We start from the raw sequence: 16,153 nt of genomic DNA on the forward strand, positions 1-16,153 counted from the left end.
TAGCAAGAAGCCCACCAGCCGTGCAGAGATGTTGCTGTCGTCTGCGTAATTACGAGAGTTTCTACGAGTCTACAGAGTTCTACAGCGCTTTTCGAATCTACAGAAGCCGTTAGAAGTCTTCTACATGGAGGGAGGCATTCCGTCTTCCTACAGCTTGCTACGTCTGTGCAGCCAGTTGCAGACAAAGAGGGCTATTCAAGAACCCAAAATGAGAAAATTTATGCGCCCTAGTGTTATTAGAGATGAAGCGTGATAAGACTTTACTTTATAATGCCAGAGACGTGCAGTTATTACTATGTTTTGAGCCAGCCAATATGTTTTATATATATGAGCTGTTTTGTGTGACCTATATGGCTAGGCAGGGGCTAGCAATTTTAGGTGGCCGAGCACTGTCAGATGAAAGAGGGCTATAATTAATAATATATTTAATATGCCATTATGATGTGCTGTGACTTTTTTAGAATGCACAGATTCATTGCAGAGTCCGAAGCATTAACCTGAGAAAGCTGATAAATCATTTATGTGATGGTGTGATATGAAGATGCATAGTTAAGCGGGTCAACGTTCGTTCTGTAGTTATGTGTGAGTTCACGAGGGCTTGTTCAAGTGCCTTTGAAAACTGGTTATGACCGGTTGAGGAAGTGTGAGTTCATATGTACGTGTACTAACTATGTCCGTTGATAATGACTTGGCTTAGCCGAATCTATGGGAGACTTATGGAGAGGTCTGTGGGAGAAAAGGCAGAATTCTGGGATAGCTCTGCAAAAGATTAATTATTTGTGTGTGAAGTTCCAGGCTGCAATGGGCGGTTCTGGTGAGGGGACAAGGAGTCCTATGGGGCCGAGGGTCCCGTGTGGAGAAGAGATAATTGGTGTGACTAATTACTTATTAAGACATTTAAATACTGGGAGGTTATCTAAGCGGTTTGTCTGTGAGACTTGAATTATTATCTTTCCATTGTTGAATAAATATTATATTTTTTATAACTTTGACTCTGAACTGATGACCTGTTAGAATGGAGAGAGAGAGAGAGAGAGAGAGAGAGAGAGAGAGAGAGAGAGAGAGAGAGAGAGGGGAGGCTATGCCAGTGACCACGTTGAGAGAGAGAGAGAGAGAGAGAGAGAGAGAGAGAGATTGAGTGTATAACCAGTATATACTATGTCATATATATATATATATATATATATATATATATATATATATACTATATCTATATATATATACGTATATCTATATATGATATATTAATATATATATATATATATATATAATATATATAATATATATATGTATATATAATATATATATATATATATAACAACACACACACACCAAAACCACACACACACCACACACACCACACACACATATATATATATATATATATATATATATATATATATATATATATATGTGTGTGTGTGTGTGTGTGTATATATATATATATATAATATATATATATATATATATATATATATATATATATACAGTGGACCCCCCGTATTCGCGTTCTCCAGATTCACGGACTCACACATTCGCGGATTTCTTTGGGGAACGTTTCCCCGCATTATTCGTGGAAAATTCTCGCATTCGCGGTATTTTTCTATGATAAATATCCACAAATTCCTGGTTTTTTTATGAATTTCATCATAAAATGCACTTTTTGTGATAAAACTATTAAAAAAAACACACAACTTTTACTGAACTGATGACATATGTGTACTATCAGTCAATTAAAAGTGATAAAGTACCATACCATGATATGTCAAGTGACTCCTTTTAAGCCAATAACAATCGTGAAAGCTTTCAAAGAGTCAAATACCTGGCTATCCCTCTTCACCCATCCCACATGTCCTTTCTAGGCCCCCTGGTCCCCATAACCCTTTTTCTGGGAGCTTGAGCTTATGAGCGTGTTATCAACATTTTTTGCTGTCTGCAGAATGTTGCCAACTACTCCCCTCCCCCATAACCCTTTCTCAGCCTGTTTACACCTGTAAGCCTTTTTATCAACACTTCTTTGTGCCTTTACAGCATAACCCCATTGAAATACAGTTCTAAAAATTTCTATGAATTGCAATGTATCACACATATATATCTTGGGTAACCAGGCACCAGTTGCATAAAAAGCAAAAAGAGGGACAAAGATGCCAGTAAAGCATTAAAGTTCAATTAATACCTGTTCAGCTGATATAAATGCAAATGAATAACAAGTTGCAGTGAAGGGATTGGTAAATCTCATTTCTAAAAGTATCAAATCATTAAAAAACCTGCTGGTCTCAAACCTAATAAACATTATTTTGGACTTAACAACTGGTAATGACAGATACAAGCATATGTAACCTGAATGGCTTTATACACTATGAATAAAATCTATTTATAATTGTATGTAAATGCACATTACCTGAATACACCTTATGGCCAAGCTTAAACTGAGCTCATTCACTAAAGGCATAGGTTTCACCAAAGGATTGTAAGTCCGAACAACAAAACCATCCTGTAAAAAGAGGTAAGCTTTCAATAAAACAAATCATATTTAAAAATATATATATATAATGAAGTCAGCAAACAATTCTGGGCATAATGTACTTGAACATTACAGAAAAACATTAAAACTTCCATACAGCAGCATTCTAATACAATTTTTATCATTTATTTTGCAAGCCAGCAAGATAAATTATATATATATATATATATATATATATATATATATATATATATATATATATATATATAAGAATGTCTTATTACAGCAATACAACAGTATAAAATAAAGATAAAAGGCCCAAAAAACACTATTTTAACATTGCAACCATATATTTCGAGCAGTTCCTTCTGTGCTTCTGATCACTGGTAAAATATGGACATAGGATGTCTAACAAAACTATATAAACAAAAATGTCTACATGAGACCAATCTAGAAGGAAGGCGTCTACTGTTAGAGCTCTGGGGTCTTCTACTACTGAGCAAAAGACTTCCAGTCTTTTAGAGAGGAACGTGGCAAAGAGGTCGACATGAGGAGTCCCCCAAAGAGACCAGAGATTCCGACAAACTTCTGAGTGGAGGTCCATTCGGTATGAAGGACCTGGTTCCTCCTGCTCAGCCTGTCTGCTCTCACGTTCATTACTCCTTGAACAAACCTCGTCAAAAGAGAGATGTTCCTCTGTGATGTCCACAAAAGAAGGTCTCTTGCGAGCTCGTATAGGGCATACGAGTGTGTGCCTCCTTGCTTTCGAATGTAGGCAAGGGCGGTTGTGTTGTCCGCATTCACTTGGACTATCTTGTTCCTCACTAAAGGTTCGAAGCTCTTTAGGGCCAGGTGTTACGGCAAACAGCTCTTTGCAGTTTATGTGCCAGGCCACTTGAAGAGCATTCCAGGTGCCTGACACCTCTCTCTTTCCCAAGGTTGCTCCCCAACCTTTTTCCGACGCGTCGGAAAACAATACAAGGTTCGGGTTCTGAGTTTCTAGGGAAGTACCCTTGTTTTCCTTCAGTGGGAGTAACCACCATTCTAAGTGGCGCTTCATCCAAACTGGAATGGGAAAACTGTCCGAAAGAAGTCCTGTCTTCATGTTCCACGATCTTCTGAGGAAGAACTGAAGCGGACGGAGATGAAGTCTTCCTAGAGGAAAGAACTGTCGAGCGAGGAAAGTGTCCCTAATAGGCTCAAACAACCATTCCCTCGCCGAAGTACGTTCTTTCCCTAAGAAGAGAGAGACTTTCTCTAAGCCTCTCGTTAGTCTCTCTTGAGAAGGAAATACTCGAAAACCCCGAGAATCCATCCGAATCCCCAGATAGACCAAGTTCTGGCTGGGGATCAGTTGGGACTTCTCGAGGTTCACGAGCAATCCTAAGGTCTTTATCAGGTTTAGTGTCAAAGCAAGGTCCTCCAAACACTGTTTCTCTGACTTTGCTCTGATGAGCCAGTCGTCCAGGTACAGAGAGATACTGATACCTTTCAGGTGAAGCCATCTCGCCACATTTTTCATAAGGCTCGTGAAGACCTGAGGAGCCATAGAAAGGCCGAAACACAAGGCTCTGAATTGGAAGATCCTTCCCCCCGTCATGAAACGGAGGTACTTCTTCGACGAAGGATGAATCGGGACGTGAAAATAGGCATCCTGGAGATCCAGAGACACCATCCAATCCCCTTGGCGAAGAGCCGCAAGGACTGATGCAGAAGTCTCCATGGAGAACTTCTGTTTCTGAACAAACTTGTTCAGAGCCCTGACATCCAGAACTGGTCTCCAGCCCCCCGAGGCTTTCGCAACCAAGAAAAGACGATTGTAAAACCCTGGGGAGCTTTGATCCAGCACTAGCTCTATTGCTCTCTTGTCCCACATTTGATCCACCATTTGTTGAAGAGTATCTTTCAACACAGGGTCCTTGTAATTGGCGGACAATTCCCGCGGAGTTGACGTCAGGGAGGATTGTCAGGAAAGGAATGAGGTATCCTTTCTGTAGAACAGACATTGACCAAGCGTCTGTATCGATGAAAGTCCAGGCTTCCGCAAACCCCCGGAGCCTGGCACCTACTGGTGTTTGGAGGAACGTCACTTCACTTTCCCCTTTTAAAGGGACGGAAAGAAGCTCTACCTCTCTTCTCAGTCGCTTTCCTTTTAGAGGGAGCTCTAGAGGGAGACCTCCTCGAAAGGGCTGCAGAGCGTAGTAACACCTTTCTTGTCTCCCACCATCACTGGTCTCTTTTTCCTGGACGATTGCAGAAGATCCTGTGTCGCTTTCTCCGTCAGCGAACGGGAAATGTCCCTCACCAACTGCGAAGGGAACAGAAAGTCAGACCTGGGAGCGAATAACAAAGCTGCCCTTTGCGAATGCGAAACTGCTTTCGTCAGAAAAGCGCTAAAAACAGATCTCTTCAAGAGACCGGCTCCAAATAAAGAAGAGACTTCCCCTGAGCCGTCCTGTACCGCCTTGTCAATGCACGACAAGATCACAAGGAGTACTTCAGGATCGAGTCCTTCCGAGGCATGGGCCTTCTTGGCCATCACCCCAAGGGACCAATCCAGGAAGTTGAATACTTCCAAAATATGAAAAAGTCCCTTGAGGAGACGATCCAACTCCGAAAGACCCCAAGTTATTCTAGCCGTATGAAGGCTATGTCTCCTGGATGCGTCTACCAGACTGGAAAAGTCAGCTTCAGCCAAGCTGGGAGAGTGAGCCCCATATTCTCCCCAGTCTGGTACCAAATACCTCTCTTGCCCGTAAGTCTAGCGGGAGGCATGCAGAACACCGTTCTAACTAACTCCTTTTTGGTTAGCATCCAGCTATCCAGAGACTGAAGAGCTCTCTTCATAGAAATCGTCGGCCTCATCTTCAGAAAAGCCAACGACTTTGGCGTCTTGGAGCATGAAAAAAGTGAGCGAGGAGAAGGAGGAGCGGCAGGGGTCAAGGCATCTCCGTATTCCTGAAGAAGGAGAGCTGTCAAAACTTTATAGTTAGACAGCCCTTCTCTGCCGTGAGTCTCGTCTTCTGAGTCCTCTTCCAAGATAGGATCAGAAGGAGAATTCAATTCTCGTTCTGGGTCTTCCTGCCCAATTACTCTCTCTGCGGGAGACAAACTCCTAATTGGAGAGGGGCTAAGAGCATGTACAGAGCCCCTAAGAAACAAATCAGACGTCTCGCGCCTGGTTAGCTCCTCGCGCTTGGCTGGCGCCTCGCGCCTGGCTGACGCCTCGCGCCTGGCTGACGCCTCGCGCCTGGCTGGCGCCTCGCGCCTGGCTGGCGCCTCGCGCCTGACTGGTGCCTCGCGCCTCTCTGAAACCTCGCTGGCCTGGATGACCCTCGCGCCATGGGACTGGCGCCTCGCGCCTGGCTGGGCGCCTCGCGCCTTTCTGGCGCTACATCCTTGTAAGGATGACGCTGTCTGGCGCCTCGCGCCTGGCTGAATCCTCGCGCCTGGCTGCATCCTCGCGCTTGGCTGACGCTGCTGGCTTGGCAGACGTATCACGTCTGGCCAAATCCTCGCGCCTGTAAAGTTGCTCGCGTTTATCTGGCGCTTCAATCCTATAAGAGGCTTCTCGTCTGGAAGAAAACTCGCGCTTGACTGGCGCCTCGCGCTTGTCTGGCGCTTCATATTCGTTGTATGAGTCTCTATCAGAAGAGATCTCACGCGCCTCACGTCCCACAGGAGCCTCACTCCTGGCAGGAGAAGGAAGACGAGACTTCTTGACAGGAAGCCTCACGTCTTTCCTACGAGGAGGATCCTTCGAAAGGACTCCTACCAATGCGGATAACTGTTCTTGTACAGCCAAAATAATCCTCTTTGAAGCTTCTCCGGCGTCTTCTTCAACGGGAGAGGGAGACCTCGAAGGAGTTTTGTCCAAGCCAGGGGACGTCAAAACCCTCTTAGCTTTCTTGATCGAGGGAGGCGCTTCGTTCCGAAAACCGTTTCTGGGCTTGAATCCAACATAGGTTCTTTCAGTGCCTTTTCAGGGGCATGGAAAGGTCCGAATCCTTCCACCCTCGTTTAGGAGGGAGAGGCGGACGAAGAGAAGCACTCTCTGAGGACGCTTTTCCTATAGCGGTCCTGAGCAGTCTGTCTAACTACAGCGCCTGCTGAAGGGACGCCTGACCGGGGGGAATTCTCCACAACCTCCGTACGGCTTTCGACTTTTCTTCTCCTCTGGGCTTAGGAGCTTGAAAGAGGTCTAGGCCTGAGAGCGTCACAGAGACGGTCAGACGCCCCCTCCACAACACTGGGGACACTCACTTCACTAAAATAATCACTTTCACAATCCTTACCTTTCATGGCAGCCATTTTGGATTTCATCCTATGAAGTGTAGCTTTCAGATCAGCAATTTCCGAGGCTGAATCTGAATGTAAAGCCAGTAAGGGCCCTGATACAGAATTAGAATCAAATGCATAGTTTAAAGAAGAATCATTAAAAGGCTCAATAGGCCTTGTACTACCCGTACCCTTAGATGCAGCCCTTCTGACTCTATCCCTCTCTAACTTCTTCAAGTAAGAAGTTAGAGTCTTCCATTCCTCAACATTCAACCTCTCACATTCATGACAGGCGTTAGAAATAGAACAATCAAAACCTCTACATTTGCGGCATACAGTGTGAGGATCAACCGAAGCCTTCGGTATCCTCACCTTGCAGCCTACATTCACACACACTCTCACACAACCACTTGAATTAGACATTCTTGAAGAAAAATCAAAAGCAAGTCCAAATCCAGTCCACAGTAGCGAATGGCAAAACAACGATCCAGGTACGTCACCAAAAAGTCCAAAAAACAGATGATCAATTGTCTAGAAAAGCGAATTCCAGTCAGGAGGTAGCAGCAACGATGTTGATGCCACCGGCGACAGAAAAAATATGATAGAAAACGGGAATGGTTCCTAGTCCTGCCACCCAGGGTAGGCCGGTAGATCACCTGACCTACCTGTAGCGAGTGGCGCGAAATTTGAATTTCTGTCGGGGACGACGGAGTCTTAGCTATGTATATATCTGACAGGTAAGTTGATTGTATGAAAACAAATAGTACAAGTACATAAAAAATCTCGAGTCTCAGTAAATGAGAGAGAGAGAGAGAGAGAGAGAGAGAGAGAGAGAGAGAGAGAGAGACGACGAGAGAGAGACGAGAGAGAGAGAAGAGAGAGAGAGAGGGGGGGGAAATTTCATGAGCACTTTATTGCAACACAGCAGCTCTTCCCCCTCCTGGCTGTCACAGAACTTGATATATCTGACAGTTTTAGTACCTGGAGTTCGAGAAAGGTTACTGAAAGAAGACTGGGATTTCCTTCATTCTTCCACAATTTTTTTAAATATATAAGCTAAAATCTTAATCTTTGTAGTAGAGAGAGAGAGAGAGAGAGAGAAATTATTATTTTTATTATGCGATATCATTTCAACTTATTAAACTTACTAATACAGTATTAATCACAATTAATATTTGAAAATTATTAAATTCATTTTTGCATTATAAAAATGTATTTAGTCATGAAAATAAACATCAAAATACACTAATTAGTGATTATTTTCGTCGGAAAATACAAAGAGAGAGAGAGAGAGAGAGAGAGAAACTATGGTTTTTATATCCAAGTCTAAGTAGAGTATAAATGGATTCTTTAAGTGAAATAATGTTTCAATGATATTTTGCTGTTTTGTATTAAAGGATATGTGTACTGTTTGAGAATGCGTTCCTTATCCTTGACTATGGTTACCATACAGTTTAAAAGCGTAAATTTTTATGCGCCCTCCGCTCAGAAACTAGTTCTGCGTATGAGGTATCGTTAAAAAGCATAAAAAACCGTCGTAACCTTAGAATTTGCGTTGTAATCTAACCAGAAACTTAGTTTTATCAATTATGTATACTGGAAACAAGCAATGATTTTTTCATTATTTGCGCTTTTGGACTGTTATAAACTGCGCATCCCAAGCTAGTGTATTCATTTGCTCGGAAACTAGTTCCGCATATGAGGCATCACTAAAAAAATTTAAAAAATACGACATAAAAAGTCGAAAATCATCATAACCTCAAAATTTTTGTTGTAATCTAACCAAAAACTTATTTTTATTAATATACTGTGCTAAACTATAAAGGATTATCATAGTATGCGTTTTTTAAAAGCGTCATTAACTTGGAGCGTCGGAAGTGTCAGCGTCGGAAGTGTCAGCGTCGTAACCTCGGAACAAGCGTCGTAACCCAGGGCGGATTTTTCAATGAATATTTAAGAAAAAGCGTCGTAACCTCGGAACGTCATAAGCCGGAGCCGTCGTAACCCGGGGACCGCCTGTATGTATGTATGTATGTATATATATATATATATATATATATATATATATATATAATATATATAGATACAGTGGTACCTCGAGATACGAAAGCTAATACGAAAAATTTTACAGCTCTACATACGAAAATTGCTCAATATACGAAAGGTTGTTGCTGTAAAGTCCGAGATTCGCCTGGACCACCAATAACAATTTTGAAACTCGCGCGCCGCCAACTGAGTAGACTCGCCACCATCCTCCTGCTCTCCCATTGGTTCCTGATGCTAGTCACTGCCATGAGATCCTTCTCTCCTATTGGTCAGCATCCTTCCCATCATGCACCTACTACGTAGCAGCGTGCCTCGGCCACTCGTCCCAGCATCGTTATCGTACGCACGCGGTATTCGTTCGTTCTAACGATTTCGTTTATTAACGTAAATTCGTTAGTGATTTCATTGCAGTATACGTACTTTATCGTGTTGTGTGAGAATTTTACTCTACTTAAACGTAAATTACGTACAGTATGTACGTAGTCATAGGTTCCAAGAAAGTTGAAATTCAAGGAAAGAAGAGGATGCTCTCTTTGGAGACGAAAATGGAGATTATCAAGAAGTATGAAGCTGGTATGCGATTGTGTGATCGCCAAGGAATACGGCCGAAATCTGTCAACAATAGGCACCATCCTTAAGCAGAAGGATGTCATCAAATCAGCTACACCTTCCAAGGGTGTCACTATTTTGTCCAGCAAGAGGAGCCACATGCACAATGAGATGGAAAGGCTTCTTCTTGTCTGGATAAAAGACAAAGAAATCGCTGGCGATACGATAACGGAGACGGCAATCTCCCACAAGGCCAGCGCTATTTTCGGCGATTTGATTGCCCAGGCCGAACACGACAGAGGAGAAGGGACATCAACACCAACCCCAAACTTCAAGGCTTCGCATGGGTGGTTCGAGAAATTCTGTAAACAGACTGGCATCCATTCGGTGGTGCGGCATGGGGAGGCTGCCAGCTCGGACACGAAAGCGGCCGAAGCCTTTAAAAAGATGTTCGACGAGATGATGACCAAGGAAGGCTACAGTTCTCAGCAAGTCTTTAACTGTGATGAGACTGGCCTTTTTTGGAAAAAAAATGCCTCGTCAGACGTACATCACGGAGGAAGAGAAGAAGCTACTCGGGCATAAGCCTATGAAAGACAGGCTTATGCTCGCACATTGTTCGAACGCCAGTGGGGATTGCAAGGTGAAGCCCCAACTGGTCTATCATTCCGAGACTCCTCGAGCCTTCAAGGTCCACAAAGTGCTTAAGGAGAAGCTTCCAGTGACGTGGAGGGCTAATGCAAAAGCCTGGGTAACGAGGCTTTAGTTCACAGAGTGGGTAAATCTGTGTTTCGGCCCGACAGTGAAGAAATTCTTGGAAGAGAAGCGCCTCCCTCTGAAATGTCTGCTGGTGTTGGACAATGCGTCTGCCCACCCTCCTGGCCTTGAGGAAGATACCCTAGCGGAGTATTCCTTCATCAAGGTTCTTTATCTTCTGCCTAACACCAATCCTCTCCTCCAGCCCATGGACCAGCAAGTGATATCGAACTTTCAAAAGCTGTATACGAAACATCTTTTCAAGAGATGTTTCGACATCACCGATACCACAAACCTCACCTTACATCAATTTTGGAAGGAGCATTTCGATGCTGTCATATGCATCCAACTCATTGACCAAGCTTGGCATGAGGTTTCGAGGCGAACTTTGATTCCTCGTGGAGGAAACCAGATCTTGATGAGATCGTTGCACTCGGCAAGTCCATGGGGATGGTCGTCGACAAGGACGACATCAACGACCTTCACGAGGAGCACCAAGAGGAGCTTATGACGGATGACCTGAAGGAGTCGGAGGCCATGCAACATAACGTCGTTCAAGAGGAGTACTCTAGCAGCGGCGAGGAGGAGGAGGACGACGACCCTATGACAACGGCAGAAATTAAGGATGTTCTAGCTGCTTTTCATAAAGTGCAATTGTTTGTTGAAAAAAAAGACACCCCGAAAAGGCTTACACACGTCGTATGCTTGCGCAGTTCGATGACGCTTGCCTGAGTTGTTTCAGGAACATTGTGAAAAGTAGGCAGAAGCAATCTTCCTTGGATAGTTATTTTTTAAAGAGGTCTTTAGTATTAGCAGGAGTAAGCAATAAAGAAGAACCAAGTGATACTAAAAAACAAAAAGTTGGAAGTGGTGATGAAGTTGAAAAAAAAAAAAAAGTACGTAAAGTATAAAAAAGTAAAAAAAAAATGTAAAAAAAAAAAAAAAAAAATTTAATTTTAGTTTTTTGTAAAGTTAAGTGTTACAGTTTAGTTAATGTGTTTCGTAAAGTTTAGTTTATGTATGTTTTCCTTACATTTTTTTATGTTTCGTAAAGTTAAGTGTACGTACGTATCTGCCGTTTGTCCTCCTCCTCTGTTGCCACTTTCAGAGATAGCCTCACTCGAAAGGTAAGCTTCCACATTTTACTACATACGTACAGTATTTCTTGTATGCCATGTACAATAATACACTTTATTTACAGCAGTATGTATTAAGTTAGGTATTGAATGGTCCAAATTATTGTAGTATTTCATTGTCTATAGGTCAATTAAGCTTTATTATGAAATTTACTGGAGTGTTTTTGGAGGGCTTGGAACGGATTAGCCATTTTACATGTAAAATGCGGTCCAAGATACGAAAAACTCATGATACGAAGGGCTCCTTGGAACGGATTAATTTTGTATCTCGAGGTACAAATGTATATCTATATATATATATATATATATATATATATATATATATATATATATATATATATATATATATATATATAGAATATATCTATATATATAAAAAATATATATATATATATATATATATATATATATATATATATATGTATATATATACATATATATATACACACACATATATATACAGGCGGTCCCCGGGTTACGACGGGGGTTCCGTTCTTAAGACGCGTCGTAACCCGAAAATAGTCGTAAGCCGGAACGACGTTCTTGAAAACATGTCCACAGGGAAAATTTCACTACTAATTTGCAATTTTTCTTAGGGCCGTATCTCTAAAATTATCACTAATTTACTTTTTTCATGTGCAACACTGTGTATTCACAAATTACTGTATATTTTCATTAAAATACAAGAGAGCGAGAGAGAGAGAGAGAGAGAGAGAGAGAGAGAGACGAGAGTGAGAGAGAGAGAGAGAGAGAGAGAAATAACTCCTTAGGTTTCAATAGATTGAAATGAACGTCTGTAGGCAACTTTTTCCCCCTCCCATAAATACATATATTTCTCCAGAGAAGAGAGAAAGAGAGGACTGTGCAATTATGTTTGTCTGTCTATCAATTCTTTTGCTGAGAGCGAGAGAGATAAAAGGAAGAAATAGAAACAGCAAATGTATGACAACCATAACTAAATATAAAGTTTAAAGCTCACCTAACCATTTCCTACCGGATAGGATGAGTGCTACTCCTTGCCCCCAATATAGTGTCTGCGGCGACATATGGTCCTAGTGAATAGCAGTTCTCGTATGTTGTCTTCACCTCCCGAAGGTAGTGTGAAGCGAACACCGAGTTGCTACGCCAAAATGTGGCATTCAAGATGTCATTGAGTGTAATGTTCTTTTGGAAGGCTACCGAGGTAGAGATAGCCCTCACTTCGTGCGCATTCACAACTTCATATCACTATCTTTACAAGATGAATGCGCTTCCTTGATGGTGTCCCTCAACAAAAAAGCCAGAGCATTATTCGACATTGGTAAGCCTGGTTTCCTGACCGAACACCACAAGTTACTAGAAGGACCTCGACACTCCTTCGTTTTCCGTAAGTAGAATTGAGAGCCCTGACAGGGCACAGGACTCTCTCCGGCTTGCACCCAATGATTTCGGCCATACCTTTAAGCTCGAAGGTCCTGGGCCAAGGGTTGGACGGATTCTCATTTTTCGCCAGAAACGTTGGGCTCAAAGAACAGATGGCGTTATGTCCCTTAAAGCCAACGTGCTTGCTAATGGCTTGAATTTCGCTAACTCTCTTCGCCGTCGCCAGAGCAGTTAGGAAGACAGCTTTTCTAGTAAAGTCCCTTAGCGATGCATCATGCAGAGGTTCGAAAGGACTGGACATGAGGAACTTCAGGACTACGTCCAAGTTCCATGACGGCAATTTAGGTTGCGTCACCTTCGCAGTCTCGAAGGATCTTAAGAGATCGTGAAGGTCTTTGTCATTCGCCAAGTCCAGACCTCTGTGTCTAAAGACAACCGACAGCACACTTCAATAGCCCTAGATTGTCGGGACTGCAAGTTTCAATTCCTTCCTCAGGTAAAGTAAGAAGTCAGCAATCTGGTTCACAGAGGTCCTGGTGGAGGAAATGCTGTTCTTTTTGCACCAACTCCTGAAAGCGGCCCACTTCGATTGGTACACTGCGCGGGAGGAAGCTCTCCTTGCGTTGGTGATAGCTCTTGCCACAGATCTTGAAAAGCCTCTCGCTCTGGCCAACTTTTGGATAGTCTGAACGCAGTTAGACTCAGAGCGGGGAGTTTTTTGTGGTACCTCTTGAAGTGGGGCTGAGTAGATCTATCCTTAATGGAAGCGTCCTCGGGAAGTCTACTACGAAGGCCATGACCTCTGTGAACCAGTCTCTCGCAGGCCAGAACGGGGCGATCAACGTCATTCTCGTCCCTTCCAACGCTGCCAACTTCCTTAGAACCTCCCCCAGGATCTTGAACGGGGGAAAGGCGTAAAGGTCCATCCCCGTCCAGTCCCAGAGAAGGGCGTCTATCGCCACTGCCCCTGGATCGAGCACCAGGGAGCAGTAGAGCGGAAGTCTCTTCGTCCTGGACGTCGCAAAAATGTCTACGAGAGGACGTCCCCATAACCCCCACAGCTCTTGGCATACATCCTGGTGAAGGGTCCACTCGGTTGGTAGAAGTTGACCTTGCCGACTGAGGAGATCTGCTCGGACGCTCTCTACTCCTGCTACAAACCTTGTGACGTCCCATGTTTTTGCCCACAACAAGATCTCCTTTGCCAGAGCGAACAGGGACCGAGAATGTGTTCCTCCCTGTTTCTTGATGTAAGCCAGAGCTGTGGGTGTTGTCCGAGTTGATCTGGACTATATGACGAGAAACTTTTTCTTGGAAGAACTGGAGCGCCAAAAAGATGGCTGCCATCTCTTTGAAGTTTATATGCCAGGACACCTGTTCCCCTCTCCAGGTGCCTGACACTTCTTCCCCCCCCAGTGTTGCTCCCCACCCCGTGGTGGACGTGTCGGAGAACAACCCTAGGTCGGGGCTCTGAAGCTTGAGAGAAACACCCTCCGACAGCTTCACCGGATCAAGCCACCACTTTAAGTAATGCTTTACCCCTTTTGATATTTCCAAAATCGTATCCAGATTCTTCTTGTCCTTCCAATTGTCCTGCAGGAAGAACTGGAGAGGCCTGAGGTGTAGTCTCCCCAAGGAAACAAACTTCTCCAGCGAGGAAATGGTCCCCAGCAAACTCATCCATTCCCTCACCGAGCATGATTCTTTCCTTAGGAAGGCTGACACTTTGTCTAAGCCTTGCTGCTGACGTCCCTGGGACGGAAAAGCTCGAAAAGCCACTGAATCCATCTGAATCCCCAGATACACGATGCACTGTGTTGGGGTCAGCTGTGACTTTTCGAAATTCACCAGAAGTCCCAGGGACTTCGCCAAAGTTAAAGTTGCTTGAAGGTCCTTAAAACACCGCGTTTGCGAGGAGGCACGAATGAGCCAGTCGTCCGGGTACATAGAGATTCTGATGTTTGCAAGATGAAGCCACCTCGCCACGTTCTTCATAAGAGTCGTGAAGATCATCGGGGCCGTGCTCAATCCGAAGCAAAGCGCCCTGAATTGGTAAACTGTCCCCTTAAGGACAAACCGCAGATACTTCATCGACTGGGGATGAATCGGGACGTGAAAATAGGCGTCTTGAAGATCTAATGACACCATCCAATCGCCTGGTCTTAAGGTCCCAAGAACTGACCGAGGTGTCTCCATCTTGAATCTCTGTTTCTGCACGAAAAGATTCAGACTGCTTACATCCAAGACTGGTCGCCAACCTCCCGACTGTTTTGGCACCAGGAACAACCTGTTGTAGAAGCCCGGGGATTCCAGGTCCACGACCTGTTCCACCGCCCTCTTTTCGAGCATTTGCTCGAGCAGATCGTATAGAATCTGCTGCTTCTCTTGATGGTAAACAGGCGATAAATCCCTCGGTGTTGTGCACAGTGGGGGAGGCTTCAAGAAAGGTATCTTGTATCCCCTCTCGATGATGTTGTGCGACCAGCTGTCTGCATCCCTCTCTCTCCAGGCTTTTGAGAATAAACGAAGCCTGGCTCCTATTGGTGACTGAAGGACTGTCGTTTCATTTCTTACCCCTGAGCTTAGAAGGGGCTCTGCCTCTGGAAAGGCCTCTTCCTCGAGAAGGCGGCCTCGAGGATGCTCCACCTCGAAAGGGCTTCTGCTTCTTAGGAGCTTGCATTCGCGAAGAAATCAAAGGGACTGCCGTACGTCTCGAAGACTGAGCTAGGAGGTCTTGGGTCGCCTTTTCTTGCAGGCTGACGGCTAGATCTTTGATCATAGCCTGGGGAAAGAAATGGTTCGAAAGAGGGGCATACAGCAATTCTGCCCTCTGTGAGGTAGAGACCGCCTTCGCAGTAAAACTACAGTAGAGCGCTCTCTTCTTCAAGATTCCTGTACAGAAGTGCGAAGCTAGCTCTTCAGAACCATCCCTGATGGCCTTGTCCATACATGCAAGAACGCTGGACAGCTCCACCAGGCTAATCGAATCAGGACTACGTGACTGTGTATCCAGGACCCCTAAACACCAGTCCAAAAAATTAAACACTTCTATCGTACGGAAGAGTCCCTTAAGATGGTGGTCTATTTCAGGAGGAGTCCAAGACACCTTTGCTGATGAAAAAAGGGATCTCTTCAGTGCGTCCACCAGGGTGGCGAAGTCACCTTGGGCATACGAGGGAGCTCTTAGTCTGACGTCCTCCCCTGTCTCATACCAAACGCCAGTCTTGCCTGTAAGTCTTGATGGGGGTAGGGCAAAAGAATTCTTGTTTTGGACTTTTCTTGACTCCATCCAACTATGCATCTTCTTAAAAGCCCTCTTGGTTGAAAGCAAAGTAGCCATCTTCACGATTCCTGGAGTCTTGATGGCTTTCGAAGATGACAACTGAGAAGGGGGAGAACGAGGGGCCGAAGGTTGGAATTTTTCTTCAAAAGAAGCACGGAGTAAGCGCACCAAGACTTGATAATCCGAAGACGCCGGTGTTGAAGATTGTTCTTCGGTTGCTTCCTCCGACAAGTCTCCTTCATGATGAGTAGAGTCCAAAATACCTTTCGAGCGTCTGCG

At 44.2% G+C, this 16,153-nt stretch overlaps 1 protein-coding gene across 11 annotated transcripts in view; it reads right to left on the minus strand.

Annotated features, from left to right (window-relative positions):
* The window catches only part of LOC135224515 (E3 ubiquitin-protein ligase MYCBP2-like), a 1,655,355-nt gene that overhangs the window by 1,203,353 nt on the left and 435,849 nt on the right, over positions 1-16,153 (minus strand). For all 11 annotated transcript variants that reach the window (XM_064263565.1, XM_064263560.1, XM_064263570.1 and 8 more), the window contains one exon: positions 2,402-2,494. In XM_064263565.1, coding sequence (XP_064119635.1) covers positions 2,402-2,494 — 93 coding nt within the window. The remainder of the gene's footprint in view (positions 1-2,401; positions 2,495-16,153) is intronic.

This window comes from Macrobrachium nipponense, chromosome 12 (assembly GCF_015104395.2).
Source record: "Macrobrachium nipponense isolate FS-2020 chromosome 12, ASM1510439v2, whole genome shotgun sequence".
NCBI lineage: Eukaryota > Metazoa > Arthropoda > Malacostraca > Decapoda > Palaemonidae > Macrobrachium > Macrobrachium nipponense.